This window comes from Chanodichthys erythropterus, chromosome 13, assembly GCF_024489055.1.
Source record: "Chanodichthys erythropterus isolate Z2021 chromosome 13, ASM2448905v1, whole genome shotgun sequence".
In the NCBI taxonomy this organism is placed as follows: domain Eukaryota; kingdom Metazoa; phylum Chordata; class Actinopteri; order Cypriniformes; family Xenocyprididae; genus Chanodichthys; species Chanodichthys erythropterus.
Window position 1 is genome coordinate 36,172,055 of NC_090233.1, and position 20,071 is coordinate 36,192,125.

Below are 20,071 nucleotides of genomic sequence, written 5' to 3' on the forward strand. Positions count from 1 at the left end.
ATTGATGTAAATTTGGTTAATGGCTTAGTGAAGTAACATTTGTGAATGTTTTTGAAAGCGACTAACAGTAAGTGTACACTTTATCCATCTGTGCATTACAAAGAAACTGAACCAATGACCTTTGATTTTTTTAGCAGCTAAGCAACAGGAACTACTCCCCTTTACCCTGATCTCATTGCTCCTGAACAGTTCTAAGCACTCAGCTGTCCTTAAACCCAAAAGAGTGAATCAACTTCCCTTAAATGTCAGAGCAGCAGAATGCCTCTCAGACGCCACAGGTGATGTGCCAGAGGATGTGTTTTTCTTTGTCAAGGACAGCATAATCCAAAAAAACAAACAAAAAAAAAACCCTTCAAAAGACCATCAATTTTTGTGGTGGACAATTTTTCGCTCTTTTAGGAAGTTCCCCCCACCTAAGGAACCGATGAGAAGGAGGCAGCAGGTAGATTTGCTCTTAAGGCAGAACCGGATGGAAGGAATGGAAAGGAAGATTATAGACTGGCAGGGGTCAGACGCGCTGGAGGGGCTGAGAGTTTTGATCGGGGCTTGGGTTCAGTATGATTGAAATATCTGCAAGGCGCTGAGACCTGGAGGGTTTTTTTGACTCTAACCTTGTGTGAGCATGAGTCTGTATGTGGTTGTTTTTCGGTATGGATTTCGACTTTATGAAATAGTTTCAGCATAAGTACATTGCCAATATGTGTGTAGCCATGCTTTGTCAAAAAACCTTGTTAAAATTCTCTTCCTTCAGCTCTAGTCCGGCTCATAAGTACTACTTGTCTATGGATCCTGTGCACGAGTCGCTCTACCTGTCGGACACCAGCAGCGGGAAGCTGTACCGCCTGAAGACTCTGACTGAACCGAAAGATCTCAGCAGGAACGTGGAGGTGGTGGCTGGCAGCGGGGAGCAGTGCACACCCTTCCACCCCAACCAGTGCGGCGATGGAGGCAAGGCCATTGAAGCAGCACTCAGTAACCCCAGGGGTGAGAATCCAGTGCACACACATGCTGCTCTTCTGAATTCAAAAAGAAAGAGCGAGTGAGCAAGGCAAAGTGGTTATTGAAGGCGAGAAGAGAAAAATAGAGGCATGTTTCAGTGAGAGAAATGGGAAAACTGAAAAAGTAAGATAAATGAAAGATGCCTTCCTTCTTTGTTAAATCAGGCGGAGCGACTATTAGTCCCGCCTATCCATCACTGCCACTGTCTCTTTAAACCTGTCAGTCAGGCTGATGGACAGATGGGGGCGTGGCTAACGGGCATGTATGTTCTCTTATCCTTCAAGCCTCATTGTGCACTCTCTCTCTCACACAGTAACTCGCTCACTCAACTGTCGCAGTTAAAAGCCTCCACTTACTTGTAAACCCCTGAGGATAGAATTCATAAAGAATCCCAGAGCAGGAATGTTATGTATGCGTGTGTGCGCACTTTGATTTCGGACTGTTCTGCAAAGAGCTGTGTTTCAGATCAAACTGTAAATCATATTTAAAACTGATTTAAGCCTTTTTACACTCGCTTCAACGATCCATATGCATTTTTTCTGGCAAACTGATGGATAAAAGCCTTCCATTGTGCGTTTCGGGGCAGAATACCCATTTTTCCCTTTGTTAAAGTGTTTTTACTGAAGTCTATTATCTGTAACAGGCTCTGACCGAAATGCTGAGAGCTTCAATAACTGCAATCCGACCTTCTATGTTCTCAGGCCGTGAGGGGGTCCGCACAAATAGACTGCAACCAAAGCCTTAACAATTCCGTGTGACCTTTTCTTCTCTGCTTAATTCTGCTAAACTGACCCGTAGCGCTGATATGTGTCACTTACATACTAGTCTTGACAGTTCTGTACGGTGATGTGTGGCTTGACTTTGGCTCGCCGTTGATTCAATTAATCTCAATATACAGAATGTTTTTATAATCAATATCTCTTTATACACATAGAAACTCAGAGTGATGCAGTATTGATCTCTGCACCACGGCAGCATCTTCCGTGACTATGATCTCTTTAGTGCGGTAAAAATGGATAGTCTTCGGCTAGCTTCAACTACTGAAGGCCTAGAGCTTCATGCTGGGAACCAGAAAACAAGCCAAAATAAAATCAGAATTATACTTATGAAATATCCTGTTTGTTTTGAAATTATTTTATTTTCAAAAGATTTGACGGAGAATTACAGGAAAATATACTGACAGGACTGACATTTTCAGGATCTATAATAATGATTTTTGAGCATTTTTGGACTGTAAAAAAGAAAAAAAGATTTTTCCCCTGCTGTATTTGTTGCTGTAAGATTAAGTTGTGGTTTGGACATCACTCTAAAGCAGTGGTTCTCAGCATTTTTGAATCCAATGCCCCCTGTTGCTTGCAACAATATGTCAATTTTTTTGTGTGTGTGATTTACTGGATAAGGATTTGAGATAGGATTTTAAAAAAGATTTTTACTCAAAATTTAAACCTGATAAAATATCTTAGAGCTTGGCATAACTAGAAAAATGTCTGATAAAAAATGCCCAAGGAGTTTTCAGATTTAATTAATTTACCTGGCTTTTCTAGAAAAATTAGGTTACATCATATAAGCAGTTGTTGTGAGGGTGTAAGAAATATCTTGATTTTGTATTTATTTAGGTTTATTTTAATGCTTGTTTTGTCTTATTTTAAATCATTTTAAGTCAACTTGAGACCACCTTGGAATTTTGCTGAGGCCCCCTACTGTTCCCTGGCCCCTGGTTCAGTTTGCCATGAAAGGAATAACTTACAGTAAATTTTGTAAAAAAATTTAAAAAAAAGTAATTTGTAATATTTCACAACATTACAATTTTTCTTTATTATACTATATTTTTGACCAAGTAAATGCAGCTGGCTAGCTAGGACTCCTTCTCTATATGAATAGACATGACATAATGACGCAAAGACGAACTGCTGCATGCTTGAATTTCCTGTGGAAACCCACCTGTACTGCTCTTATTAGAAAACATTATTACAAGCTTATTGTTGTGGATCGGGCTAAGGTAAGCAGATAGTTTTGAACATTGGCTTTTTATGTACTTGCTTAAAGGTGCCCTAGAATCAGAATTTGAATTTTCCTCAGCATAGTTGAATAACAAGAGTTCAGTATATGGAAAAGACATACATTGAGTTTCAAACCCCATTGTTTCCTCCTCCTTATGTAAATCTCATTTGTTTAAAAGACTTCTGGAAAACACTCGGATCTCAACATAACACCGACTGTTACGTAACAGTCGGGATCATTAATATGTATGACCCCAATATTTGCATAATGCCAGCCCATTCGACGCATTAGACAAGGAAAGGCAGTATTAACGGCTGGATCTGTGCACAGACAGGGTAAGCAAGCAAGGACAACAGCGAAAAATGGCAGATGGAGCAATAATAACTGACATGATCCATGATATCATGATATTTTTAGTGATATTTGTAAATTGTCTTTCTAAATGTTTCATTAGCATGTTGCTAATGTACTGTTAAATGAGGTTAAAGTTACCATCGTTTCTTACTGTATTCACGGAGTTGTTGCTATTTTCATTTTTAAACACTTACAGTCTGTATAATGCATAAACACAACTTCATTCTTTATAAATCTCTCCAATAGTGTGTAATGTTAGCTTTAGCCTGTTAGCCACAGAGCATAACCTCAAACTCACACAGAATCAAACATAACCATCTAAATAAATACTTTACTCACATAATTCGAAGCATGCATGCAGCATGCATGACGAACATCTTGTAAAGATCCATTAGAGGGTTATATTAGCTGTGTGAACTGTGTTTATGCGATGTCCAGAGCTCGTGTGGCAGAGGAAGCGCATCTCTTAAAGGGGCCGTGCTGAAAAAATCAGTGCATAGTTAATGATGCCCCAAAATAGGCAGTTAAAAAAATTTATTAAAAAAATTCTATGGGGTATTTTGAGCTGAAACTTCACAGACACATTCAGGGGACACCTAGGACTTATATTACATCTTGTAAAAAAACAATCTAGGGCACCTTTAAGAGTTGATTTTGGATCATTTTTAACCAAAAATGTTACGGACTGCAGCTTTTTAAAAATACAAATATTTAACATAATATATTTAATTTTCCTTTACCTTTTTTGACTTAATTAGTCATCCAATGGTTAAAATATTTTAGGAAAAACATAAAATAAGAAGACATTGTATTTTTCTCCATTAAATATCCTAATAGAGCAACCGTTGAGCAGTTCCTCTGGGATTCTGCTATACAGTAATTGTCCTCACTGTATGTTTGTGTCAGCATGTGCTGTATGTACGCTTCACAAGCTCAGAATGTGTGTGTGTAGTATGGTTGCAGTACTCCGATTCACTGAAATCTTGGATTTAGGGTAAAAGAGATAGGAGAAAAGGGCACATTAATTTAGAGCTCCCTGTAGGATAGGGTGCTCACTGTCTGGTCTGATGCCAGCCGAAAGTTTAAGAGAAATAGAGAGAGGGACATGCTCCATTCAGTCCAGTAGGCTCAGAGAGGAGAAGAGCTCCTGAAGTCTAAAATAATGTGGTCTGCTTTTGAATTTTAATATACGTGTGTGACGATTAGTTGCCTCTCTGATCATTTTCAATCTAACCAGCATTTTGCATTTTAGAAGATGAATAAGAAAGTGAGCTTCTGGACCTGGGGGTTTCTGTGTGTCTTCAGGACCCTTTGAAGGGCAGAGGGAGGTATACCCCTCTGAAGGCAGAATAAATAATTAAGCTCGTTATGCTCGTTAAGTGGGTAATATGCCTCGTAATTGGCACCCATAACAAGATGCATTTGTAAACAGGCTTATTGAGGCAGATAGAATTTCAGCAACAAGGGTAGTGTGTGCGTTCACGTGAACCTGAGTCTGGTTTACAGCACAACATGATCTGTATTGTTGTTGCACACAAGAAAAGAGAGTCTTGAATGGATACTTAGCATTTAAAACAGCTTATCATAACCAAATAGTAGATTAAAAAGGTAAAGAACTGTGTACCAATTTAGGATAGTCAACTAGGGAAGACTGGGGACAAAGCGTTTTTACTCTAGTGAATATTTCTCAGAATTGATTTTGAAAGTCAGTTTCTCTATAGGGAAATACATCAAAGTCTTGACTTAAAAAAAAGCCAATGAACATTTCCACTGTTATTGTCCAGGAAAAATGATACAGATCAGTTTTCATAGTGGCAGTCTGCCATTACATACCTTATTCGGGGCTTTTTAATGGCTTATCAACTAAATGTAATCACTAAAACAATAATGCAGCACACAATACATAAAAATGTAAATGGTAATATACAGAAATATCAAACTATTATTTTGTCTAACAAAAACTGTAATTGCTGAATTAAATATACAAAACACATGACAGCTTGTAGTACATGCTCTTAAAAGGTTAGTTCACACCCCACCCCCCCAAAAAAAAGAATTCTGTCATTAATTACTCACCCTTTATTAATTACGAAGCTTTACGAATCTTTTGTTTCGAATTAGTGGTTTGGAGCGTGTATCAAACTGCCAAAGGCACATGAACCATTGAAATTTTGAAACACTTATGATGTAACGAAGCCTCGTTTACTGAAATCACGTGACTTTGGCAGTTTGATACGCGCTCCGAACCACTGATTTGAAACAAAAGATTTGTAAAGCTTCGAAGCTTCATAAGGCAGTGTTTTGAAATCGCCCATCACTAGATATTGTTGAATAAAGTTATTTAGATTTTTTGCCGCACAAAAGGTATTCTCGATGCTTCATAACATTAAGGTTGAACCACTGTAGTCACATTGAAATGTTTTAAATGTATTTAGTACCTTTCTGGGCATTTGAAAGTGTTTATTATCTTGCTGGATATAGAGACCTCACTGAACCATCGGATTTTATCAAAAAAATATCTTAATTTGTGTTCCGAAGATGAATGAAGGTCTTACGGGTTTGGAATGACATGAGGGAGAGTAATTAATGACAGAATTTTCATTTTTGGGTGAACTAACCCTTTAAATAATGTGGTAAATAATAATAATAACGGGGGAAAAAAATCAAAATTATGAGATACTAAGGTATAATTATTAAATAAAAATAAATATAAGACAAAGGTCAAATTGAGATGTCATAATGATGACATAAGTCAAAATTATGTGAACCCTTGTACATAAACATTACATAGGAATTACCAGCTCTTTAACCTTTGTAATAATAAGCTTAGGCATTGCAATTTAGCATTACCAGTTCATAAAACACTACATAAAGTATATACATAGTGCAGCAAAACAATTACTTTATTTCTTGATCATTTGTGTCCACACTTGTCCGTGAGTACAACATAGTTACCATGTATACAAGTACAGTAGTGTGTCTTACAAGTTAACATAAATAAGTGCCTGTTATTACCCACACTTGTCCATAAGTACAACATACTGTAGTTACCATGTACATACCATTAGTAAGTACAGTAATGTGTCTGTTAGTTACCCTATACAGACACTATAAGTAAGTGCCTGTTATTACCCAACACTTGTCTATAGGTACAAAGTAATTACCATGTATGTACCATTGGAAAGTACAGCAGTGATTCTTATTAGTTTCCATGTACATACATGTCAGATAAGTACCTTGTGTTACCACTTTTTGACCTGTATGTGCAGCATAATTACTATATATGTACCAGGAAAGTACACGTACTGTAAAATAAAGGGAATTAAATAATGAAAACAGAAACGGTTGTCATTCTGGAAGTTCGCTTTAAATTGAATTGTACATGGAGAGTTGTTTTACTGCCGCATTTGTGAAACAGTGTGTTTGGTTATAAAAACTGTTGCTTTCATTTTTGGTAGTCTTACATCATGCATACATTGTTTGCTCCAAAATTCAAGTCAAAATATTATTTAATAATATGATTGAGTCTGACTTCATTACTTTAAGTTTAAGTCATTTTAAGGGTCATGGCAAGTAGAAATAAGCAACTGCACATATTCAGTTTTTACAGTGTGGGCTAGGAAAGAAACAGGCAATGCAACTAGTGAAGTACTGCTCTGTGTCAGCTATTATAGGCAGTTTATCCATATGGAGAAGGTGATGTTACCTCTATCCATACTGATATGTGTAAGCTGTCATTTTACTGGAACTCTGTTGAAATGCACCATGTGGGCAGATTTTCTTGCTGTCTCCAAAAATATGTGGTTCCTGTTAGTATTATCTGATTAAATTGTGAACCATTTAAATGTGGGACTGTGTGTGTGTGTGTGTGTGTGTGTGTGTGTGTGTATTAGAGAGAGACTCGATCTGTCCCAGAGTAAATCAACGTGGTGAGAACAGACCAATATGTCTGCTTATCTCTGTGATTCTCATTAGAGGGAGAGAGCGAGAATAAAGAGAGCAAATTAGAGAAGGGAAAGGAAAGCCGCAAACATGCACACACACATACACAGTGCTATTTGCCATAACAAACTCTGATGTGTGTGAGAGAGATGGTTATATAAGCCTTTTCCCACTTCAGAGTGAAATCCCTCTGGAGGACAAAAATATCGGTAAGCGGCATGCAGCACAAAAAAAAAAATAAATATATATATATATATATATATATATATATAAAATCATACCCTCTGTGCTTATTTGTGTGGAGGTGTTCCAAATAGCATACAGTATACCTTACAACGTTTACTACTGCATGCTGACCAAAATGAGCAGTACACAAGCAGAGGACACAAGCAGAATACTGTATACCACAGTGCAATGCACTCGATTTGACCTTCAGTTTCAGTATGGCAAATTAGTTACTGAAACTTTTTCAATCCTTGTACACAATTCCATAATAATTATACATTTTTACATATTAACCATTTAACCATTTTTCATAATAAGCGTCACTTACATTACAGCAGTGATGAATGACAACCGTTTCTGTCTCCATTTCTTTATCTGTACATTCAGCAAGACATCAAAATAGAGTGATTATGTGATTTAAACCATTTGAACAGGTTGTATAGGACAGACCAAGTGCTAATTATTACATAAAGAGTTAAAAAAAGATGTCATAATTATACATTTTTATCTCATATTTTCAGTGTTATCATAATTTTTACTTCTGTCATCATTATGACATCTCAGTTTGAATTTTTTTTATAAATTATGTGCTGCATCATTGTTTTACTGTTATTTAGATGATAAGCCATTAAAATGTCTCATATAGGGTAAGTAATGGCAGACTGTCTCGCTTATTCTTAATAAAAAATTAGGTGCCAGTATTTGGTGTATTCTGAATAATATTAAATTAGTAAGCTAGCGTTCCTTTCAGAGCGTAGTTTGCTCCTTTCAAACCGTATGCTATAAAAAATCTGTGGAACAGACGTCTCTAAAGAAACAATAATAATAAAGAACAATGAAGTCTTTGACAGCAATGAGAGTGGTGATTGTTTCCTGATGTTAGTGGCCTGGAGGTGTATTTGTGCTAAAGATCAGTTTTAATTAAACTGTAACAATGTATGTTTGTGCACCGCATGATTTAAATGTAAAACAAGTTGCCTTGCAGAACTCAAGGTGATTTGCAAGCATTTGAATAGAACAAGACAAATGAAAGAAAGAAATTGGATGAACAATGAAAAGAAATACCAGATTTTTTGCATATCTGATGTCATTTCGCATAAATCTGCATATATAAGAACATTTGCATATATTTAAGATGCTGTGAACAGAATGATCACACTCAGAGGAATATACTGCCTGAGACAGTGAAACCTGTCTTTCTTCGGTGCACCATTCCTCATCATCTGTCGTTAAGCTGCAACTGCATTGGCAATGCAAATGTAACGTTATTTGTTACGCCAATAAAGCACATTAAAACTGAAAGAGACTGAGAGAAATGACTATGTGTGTGTCCTGTTGTCCTGCAGGTATCGCAGTGGACAAACACGGGTTCATTTATTTCGTTGACGGATCAACGATCCGTAAGATTGATGACAAAGGAGTGATAACAACCGTCATTGGGTCAAACGGACTCACTTCCTCCCAGCCAATTAGCTGCGATTCCCGAATGGACATCAGCCAGGTGAACAAAACACACACACAAACATTTACAAATTTACATACGGTGGCTCCAAGAAGTATTTAGAATAAATCACACATAATGTATGCATGTCATTGCATTGGAAACAAAATATCAAGCCTAGTTGCTTCTGCAAACAAATGATGCTTGACCTTTTCTCGGAGCTAACTTCATTTCTCTTAGATATTTTTGCAATTACTTTTAATCAACTGGTCCCAAGGTGACTTTATAGTGAATGTTTGAAGCAAAATAAAATAAATAGGGTTAATTTTTTCATGTTAACCTGACATTTTTAGGGCCTGATATCAATGCAGATTCCCTGATTTGTTTTTGATTCACAAGCTGTCGACTAGAATCTAATATATTTGGATATATATATATATTTTTAGTTACAATGTCCATTTTACTATCATATGAAATTCCAGGTATTGTCGTTTTTTAAAACTGATAATTCTTTAAAACTAAAACCTTTGTTGAGCAAAAGAACCAACTTATAAGAGTCGTTTGTTCATTCTCATAGTAACACTGGTTGTGCTGCATGTTTTTGATTAACGAAAAAGAGCCAGCTCATAAGAATTGCTTGAGAATTGGGCTACACTGGCCACAAGTCATTTGTTTGTTAACACTGGTAAAGCTGTATATTGTTAATTCACTACAAAAAACAAAACAAAAGTCATTTGTATGTGAATCGATCTGCAGTGATTGTGTTGTACATCTGTCTTTGCATGCAACACAAAAGGACAACTCAATAGAAAGATGCTTCTTGACGTTATTTATATAGTATTTTTGAAAACAAACTGAGCACACAAAACAAACTGGGTATTCATTTTCACAAGTCAGGTGAGACATGATTTCTTTTGCCGTGCTACAGAGATTCAACGCTGCTACTGAAAAGTGGTGCATAAACACAGATGCAGGAAGAATATTCATTTTGAAAATTAACAGGACCTAAATTATGCATTTGATTGCATTAGTTCAGCAGAATGCAATACAAATATGTTTTAGGTCGCTGTACAAATACAACATACACAGATATAAAGGTAAATCTTGTTGAATTTAAGAATCAGTATTGGTATTGTTCAAATAAAGTTCCAGATTAATTGGAAAATCAGTACTTTTACCCAGCCCTATACGTTTTATACACACAAATGTACACGTTTTTGTGCGCATAAGATATTTTTTAGATATGACCTACCTCTGTCAGTCTAATAACCGCTGTCACACACTCTTTTAACTTTCTGTTTGAGTGCAGACATCAGAAAAATGATCCGTCACTATGTCTTTTTTCACATGCTCTCATAAATGAAGTGATCAACAGCACACAGAATCTGAAGAGCTGAAAGATGAAGGAAACCCATCATACACACCCCACACAGCGAGAGTCTGGACCAACCCTCTCTTTCTTTCTTTCCTTCTCTGTCTCTTTCTTTCAACCTTTTTCTTCAGCTCCACAGGATTCACGCAAACACACTTTTCGCTGTTCACCTCAAGAGTGAGAAAGTGCTGATACCGAAGGTCTCTCTGGTGCTACAGAGTTACATTATACAGCTTGCAGCAACATCCTTACTTTTCTTTTATCTTTCTTCCTCTCTCTCATTCTTTCCCCCCTCCTTTGAGGTTTCAGCCTTTTTCTGTCCATTTCGAACACTAAAATCGTAAAGCTTTTCTCAAACATAAGGCAATTCCACATCTTTCTCTTAAAGTGCTCTTAAAAATCTATTTTACACTCTCGTTCTGTCTCTCTCTCCCCCTGCAGTTTAACTCAGTGTGTCCTCATTAAATCTGCAGGACCGCTCTCCCTTCAAAGTCAGACACAATTCTTCCCGCTCCTGAATAGCATCAATTTTTGGCAGACTGTCCCTTGATTTCTCTTTCAGTCTCTCTCTCTTTCTCACTCTCTCTTGCTCCCATCTACACACACACACACGCTGCACTTCTTCACAGTTCATCTGGTGGGGTGTGTTGTGTGTGAATAAGAATCAGACAGTGAGGAGAGATAGAAAGAGAGAGGGAGAGAGAGAGAAGGGGGAATGAGGTGCCGCAGGCCACTGGGTAAAAGAAGCACTGAAATCTGCATAATTCCCAGCATGCCTGGGATATGACACACTTCACACTCAATACTGTCCGGCTGTCGGGCAGCTGCGGACACACACACAACCAAGATGTTTTTTTCTTTACCTAGCTGCACATTAGGGCTGGGTGGTATGACTAAAATATTATCACGGTATGGTATATATCATAATATAGTTATTTTTACAGGGAATTTAATAGGAAATGGATTATATCAGAGGTGTAGATAGCCCGGGGGTATTTTTTCTTCAACTTCGAAACAGTGCTACTGCTGCCTGCCCTTACATTATTAAAAGTAGACAGTGGTTGACATGGTTATTTTAATGACACTTACTGTGATTTTTTTTTTTACCTGCTCTCAGCACATAGCATACATTTATCAAATACTTTCACTTCAAACCTGCTAAATCCCAACCTCAGCCCATTCAGAAGTACCGGAACTTGGGTAGAAACCTATACATAGTAGGGCTGGGCGATATATCGCATGCGATTGTCAGTGAACTACGGCTCTGTCTATTAAATGGCGCTCCATTTGAAAGCAGGTGATGGCGATTTAGCGGCAATCAGGGAACCGGCTTTACTGACGAAATGCGCGTGACAATCGCATGCGATATATTGCCCAGCCCTAATACATAAGAGACTGATAAAAATGTTAATTTTAAAGAAAAACGTTAGACAGACTTAGAGGCTTTTGCATCTGAAGTCTTCATATATTTACTAACCATATGTTAAAGGGTTAGTTCAACTAGAAATTCTGTCATTAATTACTCGCCCACCCTCATTTCGTTCAAAACCCGTAAGACTTTTCGTTCATTGTCAGAACACAAATGAAGATCTTTTTAATTAAATCTGAGAGATTTCTGTCCCTTCATTGACAGTCCACGCAACTACCACTTTGATGCTTAAAAAAATGTCAAAAAGAGATCATAAAACTAATGCATTTGCATTGAGTTTAGTCCATATTTTCTGAAGATACACAATCGATTTTGATTTAATTTAGGCTTTTATTCAAATACAAACATTCATCAACACATCAGTTATGGTAAACGGAAGCTCAAGCATGCTTGCTTGACGTGCGAGAACCAATGAGATTCATTCTCGCGTGTTGCACAGCACGTTTGAACTTCCACAAGAACCAATAAGGTTTGTTCCTGCGCATCTGTTTATGTTCACTTATGAATGTGAATTAAAGTCTGTTCATCATATAAACTGATTGTCTCTTCAGAGAATTTGGAATGAACTGCTCAGTTCATATGGATTAGTTTTATGAACTCATATCAAACTTTTTGAAGCATCAAAGTGGTAGTTGCATGGACTGTCAAAGATGGGACAGAACTCTTTAATGCAGTTTAATGTCACTGCAATGGACATGAGGTGCTGAAAGTTATCAGCAGGAATCTCATAACTTAGTTGTGTGCCAAGTTGTGAAATTTATGCAAGCATTTCAAAGCTAAATACAGAGCTACAAATTCTAATTTTAATGTTTTATGAACAGTAATGTTTATTAATTATTAATATTATCAATATGATTTTATTTTTCCTCAAAGTGACTATAAGCTATCATTCACTTTTTTTCATTTGTTTTAGTGAAACAGAAACAGTGAATGTGATATGAGTGAATTCACAGCAACACACACTGGTGCCTTAATAGTACAATGCACACAATTATCAAATCAGCAAATACACAGAAACACACAGACATATACACTCATACTTCAATACATCCACTGCAAACAATAAACAAGACTTCATCTTACCATCTTACCTTTTTTCTACATTCTTATTGCATTTCTTATTGTTATAGTATTCTTTTAAATATCTTCAAAACATATACATACTGTATACAGTATGTTTAAAATGTTAATGTTAAAATATGAGCAGTTTTATGTTGCCTCAGTCCTGGTGTCCATTGTAGTGGACCTGAAACGCTCATTTAGACTTACTTCTGCATAGGAGAAGAGCAAATATCAAGTGGATAGCTTGAAAAAACTGAAAACTTGAACTTGAATTTTTTATTTTATTTATTTATTTTTTTGCTTAGTGGGGAAAATTAAAGTCTGAAGGGGATATATATTTTAATAAATGTATTTGGCATCAGTGCAAAAGCATCTTTGCATTATGTATCACTTGAGTTCAAAACAAAAGACTGAAAGCACCAAAACCAATGTTGTTAAATGGATCAGTGGATGCAGGGCACATATTTTGGTTTTCATAGTTTAGCAAACTTTATTTTTTGTTGATAAAAGAGGTTTTTCCACCTCCAGTGGAGAAAAGTAGTTTTGGCGTTTCCACCTCCAGATGACCAGCATGCGACAGTTTGCAGAGAATAGTTTTCTGCTCGCTCTCAGATTTTGTAAATCCAAACCATGTCCACACAATACAAGTCACAGTATGATATCAAGCTATTCCTCATCTTCACTTGTTTGGGGGCCATCACGCATTGTATTTATTGCATTCTCCCATGATTCATCTCTTCCTGCATATATAGTAAAACAATTCTGCCCACTGATATCACATGTAAATCATTATAATAACAGTCAAAAGGAGATTGTCTGTCCTTCCTGTCAGCTGCTGAGAGTACGTCTTATAGGCCATAAGCAGATGAGAGTGGCTGTGAAATCTGTTATGATGAAAATCACATTTTTCGGCTTCATAGCAGTTAATAATATACATTTGTGTATCCACAGGTGCGCTTAGAGTGGCCCACAGACCTGGCAGTGAGTCCGCTGGATAACTCTCTCTACGTTCTCGATAATAACCTTGTGCTCCAGGTGAGCGAGTCCCAGCAGGTGCGAGTGGTTGCTGGACGACCCATCCATTGCCCCATGGCCAGTATTGAACCGGTGCTTCTGGGGAAAACAGCAGTGCGGTCTGTGCTGGAGGGAGCGAAAGCTATTGCCGTCAGTCACCAAGGGGCTCTGTTCATCGCTGAAACTGACGACCGGAAGCACAGCCGTGTACAAGAGGTGTCCACAAATGGAGAAATGGTTGTAATCGCGGGGGCAACCAGTGAATGTGATTGTAAGATTGACCCCAACTGCGAGTGTTTCTCAGGTGAGACAAACATACATGGCAGTGCTAAACGCGGTGATTTACATTAACCCTCAGAGGTTGTTCATACTGATGATGTATTATTTTTCCATGTTAAACCTTTTTTTTTTTGTAAGCCACTGGTTATATTTTTAATTCATATTTTGACTTGAGTGACTTTGGAAAAATGACAAAATTTGCAATTTAAGGTAGCAAACTTTATCTGTAACACCACTGTTATAATATAGTATACAAATTTAACAGTAAGCTAGAAGGCTAAAATTTGGATATGTTAATTTCAGAGCATTCATTTATATATACATTCCTCTAAAATTTCATTATCCTGGAAGAATTACTTCAAAATGCATACAGGCATACAGTGCAGTTGCATTGACTTCTATAAAAGCCTTTCCAGTAAGCTAGATGCCTGAAACTTGAGTATGTTCATCTGAGAGCAGCCCTCTTACACTTGCTAATGTTTTATTTGCCTATGTTGGAAATCATTATGAATAGTTTATCCATTATTTACTCAATTGGCTATATATGTTATAAATAGCCAATTGAGTATAGGCTCTGTTATATTATTTATTGCCCTATTTATATAAAGATATAGAATGACAATGTTTAGTGTATGTATACTGCAAGACAAATTTACCTTTTGAGACAATATACACTACCATTCAAAATTTTAGGGTCAGAAACTTTTTTTAAAGGAAATTAATATTTTTATTCAGCAAGAATGCATTAAATTGATCAAAAAAGGACAATAAAGACATTTATATTGTTTCAAATAAATGCTGTTCTTTTGAACTTTCGATTCATCAAAGAATCATGAAAAACATGTATCATGGTTTCCATATAAAATATTAAGCAGTACTGATGTTTAATAGTCTCAAAATAAGAAATGTTTCTTGAGCAGCAAATCAGAATATTAGAATGATTTCTGAAGGATCATGTTACACTGAAGAATGGAGTAATGGCTATTGAAAATTCAGCTTTGCCATTACAGGAATAAATTACATTTGAAGTTATATATATATATAAATTGTAATCATATTTCACAAAATTACTGTTTTAACTGTATTTTTAACCTAATAAATGCAGCTGGAATGAGCAATAGAGGCTTCTGCCAACAAAAAACATTTAAAAAATCTTGCTAACCCCAAACTTCTGAAATTTCTTTCTTTCTTTTTATTTCATTCATTCAATTTTGAAGTAAAAACACAGAATATTGTTGCACAATACAGGTCAATTTTACCTTATTTATTTTTGCTGCATTTGATTTGAAACTGTCAGCATGTAATTGTAGAATGTAATTTGACATTAGCATGTCGGGAGACTCAATTTATAAATATTTTACTATCAAACTTGTTGGTATGACACATTTAATCGACCTGGATGCTGTTATATGCAGGTTTAATTTGTGAAAAATCTTTATTATTTAACTGATGTAGAAGAGTGTTGCACTTTTACTGCAGTGGGTCTCTGAGGGTTAATTGTTAAGCCCAACACTGAATGCCTAATGAACTAGACTTCCTCTTTTTTTTCCCTTCTCTTTCTCATTTTCTCCATGAATTTGTCCCTAGGTGACGGAGGTTATGCTCGTGACGCCAAGCTGAAGTCTCCCTCATCTCTGGCAGTTTCTCCTAATGGCTCCCTCTACATCGCTGACCTCGGGAACGTGCGTATACGTCGGCTCTCCGCTAACCATCCACAGCTCACTCCCGAGGGGCTGTACGAGCTCACCTCGGTGGCAGATCAAGAGCTTTACCTGTTCAGTCCAAATGGTACTCACCTGTTCACCCGCAGCCTGGTAACCGGGGACTACTTACTTAACTTCACATATACTCCCGAGGGCCATCTGAGCAGCATAGCAAACAGGGAGGGCACGATAGCGCAGTTGCGGCGGGATGCTAATGGCGTGCCCCTGTGGCTCGTAGCCCCGGGAGGCCAGGTTTACTGGCTGACTATCAGCAATGCCGGAATGCTGAAGCGCATCTCGGCTCTCGCGCATGACCTCGCACAGCTCAGTTACTACGGCAACACAGGGCTGCTCGCTACCATCAGCAATGAGAACGGCTGGACTACTGTCTACGAGTAAGTGATGCCCTTCTTTTACACTCCCTTTGTCTATCTCTCTCTCATCAGGAGAGTGCGCTGCATTGCTTGATTTATAGGTGTGCATGATAGCGCGATCTGTCTTGGTTTTCGTGTGTCATATCCTGTTGTTGCTTCCTTTAGAGTCTATTTCGGCTGTTGTCATGCCACACAGCCTCACTTGCACACTCTGATATTCTAAGGCTATTTTATCAGCAGGAATAGTGGCAAGATTCTACTGTATAAAAAACAATATTCTCTCCCAGCATGGATTAATCTTTACCTGCCCCTAATCTAATCATGCTTTATTAGAATTTATCAGAAGGAAAATAATCTAATAGAGTCTGATCGACAGTGTTACCTGAGATCGTTTGAAAGAGTGCAGTAGTTCGATTTCTCAAGCTGCGTTTTTTTTCTGCTGCAATGAAAATCACTCAGCCTTAATCTATCCAATAAAGAAAAGAACTCTGTATCCTCTTCTGATTTCACTATAAAGAGCCTGGGTACCTGTGAGTGTGTGTGCGTGTGTGTAAACTGTTTGCATGGGCATTTTCAGGGATTTGTGAGACTGAGCTGCAAGTTCTAATTTAGTGTGAAAATGTCAGGGGCTTCTTTTCCTCTCTCTCTTTCTCTCCTTTTTGTTTGATCAACTCGGTGACCTTTCACACACTGTGTTTACACACACATACACGTTCTCATGCAGCTCATGGTGTAGGGTTGAGGCGGATCACATGCCTGTCTCCCTGTGTTCGGTCTGTTGTGAGACACTGCCCCCTGCTGGCGCTTACCAAACCATATTCAAACATTGAACTGACAGCTTAATGCTTAGGCTAGAACTGCCAATATCATAGATTTATTCATGTCCAAACGCAATAATAACCAAAATCACAATTGTAAACAATAGTAACAGAATGCAGCCTTTTTTTTTTCTTTTCTTTTTTTTTGAGTGGTAACACTTTATACTTAATTTTCATTAACATTAATGTATTAGGTATCATAAACTAACAATAAACAACCATTTTAACAGCATTTATTAATCCTAATAATTATTATTTTATTTAAATATATTATATTACAAATATTGTTCGTTGTTATTTCATGTTAACAAAAAAATTATTAATTAACTAATGTTTATGAATTGAATTTTATTATGAAACAGTTCTAAATGATAATAAAAAGCAATATTTTTTGTTTGGTAACACTTTACAATTGCTATTTGTTAACATTAGATAATGCACTAGGTATCATGAGCTAACAATGAACCAATTTTAACAGCAGTTATTCAGTTTGTTTTAAATTTATTTAAATATATTACAAGTTATATTATGCTTTTTTTGTATAATGCCTTTAAAACTTGCAACAATGCAAAACAGCAGAATGAAACGAAAGAATTATGTTCTATTATATTATAATTAAAAGTTAAAATGTATTAGTATATGTAGAAATAAACATTAATCTAGAATATTAAATAGAGTTTAAAAAAACTGGCTTTTGTTATTTCATGATACGGTTAACTAAGTGCAACTAATGTTTTATTCTAGAGTGCTGCCATTTTTGTTATATTATGTTTATCAATTTTAAATGGGTTTCTATGCAACTTTTTATCTTGACTTGATGTCTGTAGCTTATTCTGCAACATTTTGGAAGCTAATTTAAATTATGTTACAACGTTGTGTTGTGCACACAACACCGAAGGACGGTGTGTTGACTTTGATCAGTTCCCTTCATCCAGAAGTAGTAAGAACTGAATATTTCAGAAACATACCTCAAAGCAGAATATGCGCCAACGTAGGTGTTCCAAACTCGTCAACAAGCGCCCGTGGTTCAGAGAATTTCTCAGATCTGATCTGCATGCAGTAATGACTTGCGTTAGAAAGTGTTCAGAAAAAGCTCACAGTAAGCTGCCTATCTAAACTTCATTTTGGGGAATTATAGGCAGTTTAACTTTTGCAGTTGTTCATTTTGCCACTATTCAAAGTGACTTACAAATGAGGAGTTCCAGATTTGCTGGAAAAAGAAGCTACAATGGTGATGAAAGGAAAGACAAAGTTTAAGATTTATTTATTTATTAATAATTCTTATTATAGATTTTTTTTTTTTTTTTTTTAAAGAAAGAATTAGTGCATTAACAGCGTTGAATCAAGTGTTACATCAAAGCCAGCTTGTGATGTTTCTGGTCTTATTTGGCCAGCTACCTGAACAGCTACTAAACAGAAAATTGCAGGAATACAAACTCAGGCATCATTAATCAACTAAACATGCAGATAGCTCTTAGCTAGGTATGAGGGACAGATGAGCCTCTCAACTCAAAATACTTGGCTGTAAAAACACTTCAACTGGCCCTCCACTTGGCTGGTAGTCCCCTAGTCAATTCAAGTTTGAGACCCCCACTTTAGACAATTTTCTTTTTTCTTTTTTTTTTTTTTTTTTCTTTTTTTTTGAAGGTGCCAAGAGGCTCTGGTTAACACGATCATTTCACCATTGAGGAATAGTGACATTTTGAGAACGTCATTTTGTGCCTGATGATTTGATTTGCAAAAGTGAGAGGCTGCTCAGTATGCAAGCATTTGTGTCTTGATTCGAGTTTCTGGCAACCAGTGAAGCAAAACGTAGGCATTCGAATGATCGATTCTAACGTTCAAGTGTGCCTGTGATACCCAAAAAGGCTGTCAGGTAGGCAGCTCATTATGTTTTGACACATAGCCATATTAGTTGTGCTTGCTAAGGTAAGCATCACTATTACTGTTGACTCCTACTTCTCAGAACACCTTAGCAACTGCATAGCAACAACCTGCACAGGCAAGTGCCGCTCACATTTTCTTATGAAAATGTAGAAATGTAGCTTTAGAATAAGATTTCAGAAGATTTTTAATGAGAATACAGTAACATAAACCATGTGGATTAGGTGCTTATGCCTGCACAGTCAATCCATTTAGTCCCTTTTCAATTCAGGTTTATTTGTATAGCGCTTTTTGCAATACACATTGTTCCAAAGCAGCTTTACAGAAAATAGAAAAATAAAGACGATAAAAGGAAAGGAAAAATAGTGGCTTACAACCCCCCAGTGAGTGAGAAAAGGAAAGAAAAACTCCCTAAGATGTTTAAGTAGATGAGAAAGAAACCAAGCAGACTCAACATTTTGAGTACAGGAGAACACAGCGGCCGATGTCTCTTGATCTAAACCGCAGGCCTTTGAAAGCTCAAATGAAAAGCTTTTCTTCTTTTACATCAAGTGTGGGTGGCAAGACACAAGTATATGATGGAAATTAACATTGACATTGATTAGACATAAATAAAACAGGGACAGACATAAATAAAAGATGAAGCAGCTTGAGTTGTTTAGTCTAAATACTGCTCTAGAAATAGAGAAAGAGAAATGAAACATGTCATAAGTACACCACCTCATAATATCTCATGACCGTCCATGAGCCACCACAGAGATTCAAATGTCAAGTCATCTGTTCCTCTATGGTGCATCAACGGATGTTAACATTCACCTTTATAATGTATCTTACACCCACACTTTGTTTTTCTGTCTTTTCTGGGACTTTTATCCTGAGCTAATGATGTTTTCTGTCCTATAACCTTTTTGTAATTGTCATTTAGACGATTAGTGTATTCAATAAGCTGTTTAAGCTGCCGTGCATTTAGGTGAATTCAGTCTTTACTTTCTTAAAAATTTAGTCAAAGTAAAACGTCCATCAAGGAAAACTACGGTTGGATAAAACTGTGTCCTTTGTGCTTGGCACAGTGTTCATGAGTTCACTAATCCCTGCGTATAATGAAGGTAAACAGATTTGGCTTGCTGTCAAAGACAGGACTGCAGCTTGAGACTCGACTAAAGCTCTTAATAAC

At 36.8% G+C, this 20,071-nt stretch overlaps 1 protein-coding gene across 4 annotated transcripts in view; it reads left to right on the plus strand.

Annotated features, from left to right (window-relative positions):
* tenm1 (teneurin transmembrane protein 1) overlaps positions 1 to 20,071 on the plus strand; it is a 186,616-nt gene that overhangs the window by 152,107 nt on the left and 14,438 nt on the right. For all 4 annotated transcript variants that reach the window (XM_067406084.1, XM_067406086.1, XM_067406087.1 and 1 more), the window contains exons 21-24: positions 752 to 984; positions 8,868 to 9,022; positions 13,777 to 14,143; positions 15,706 to 16,216. In XM_067406084.1, the coding sequence (XP_067262185.1) occupies positions 752 to 984; positions 8,868 to 9,022; positions 13,777 to 14,143; positions 15,706 to 16,216 (1,266 nt within the window). The remainder of the gene's footprint in view (positions 1 to 751; positions 985 to 8,867; positions 9,023 to 13,776; positions 14,144 to 15,705; positions 16,217 to 20,071) is intronic.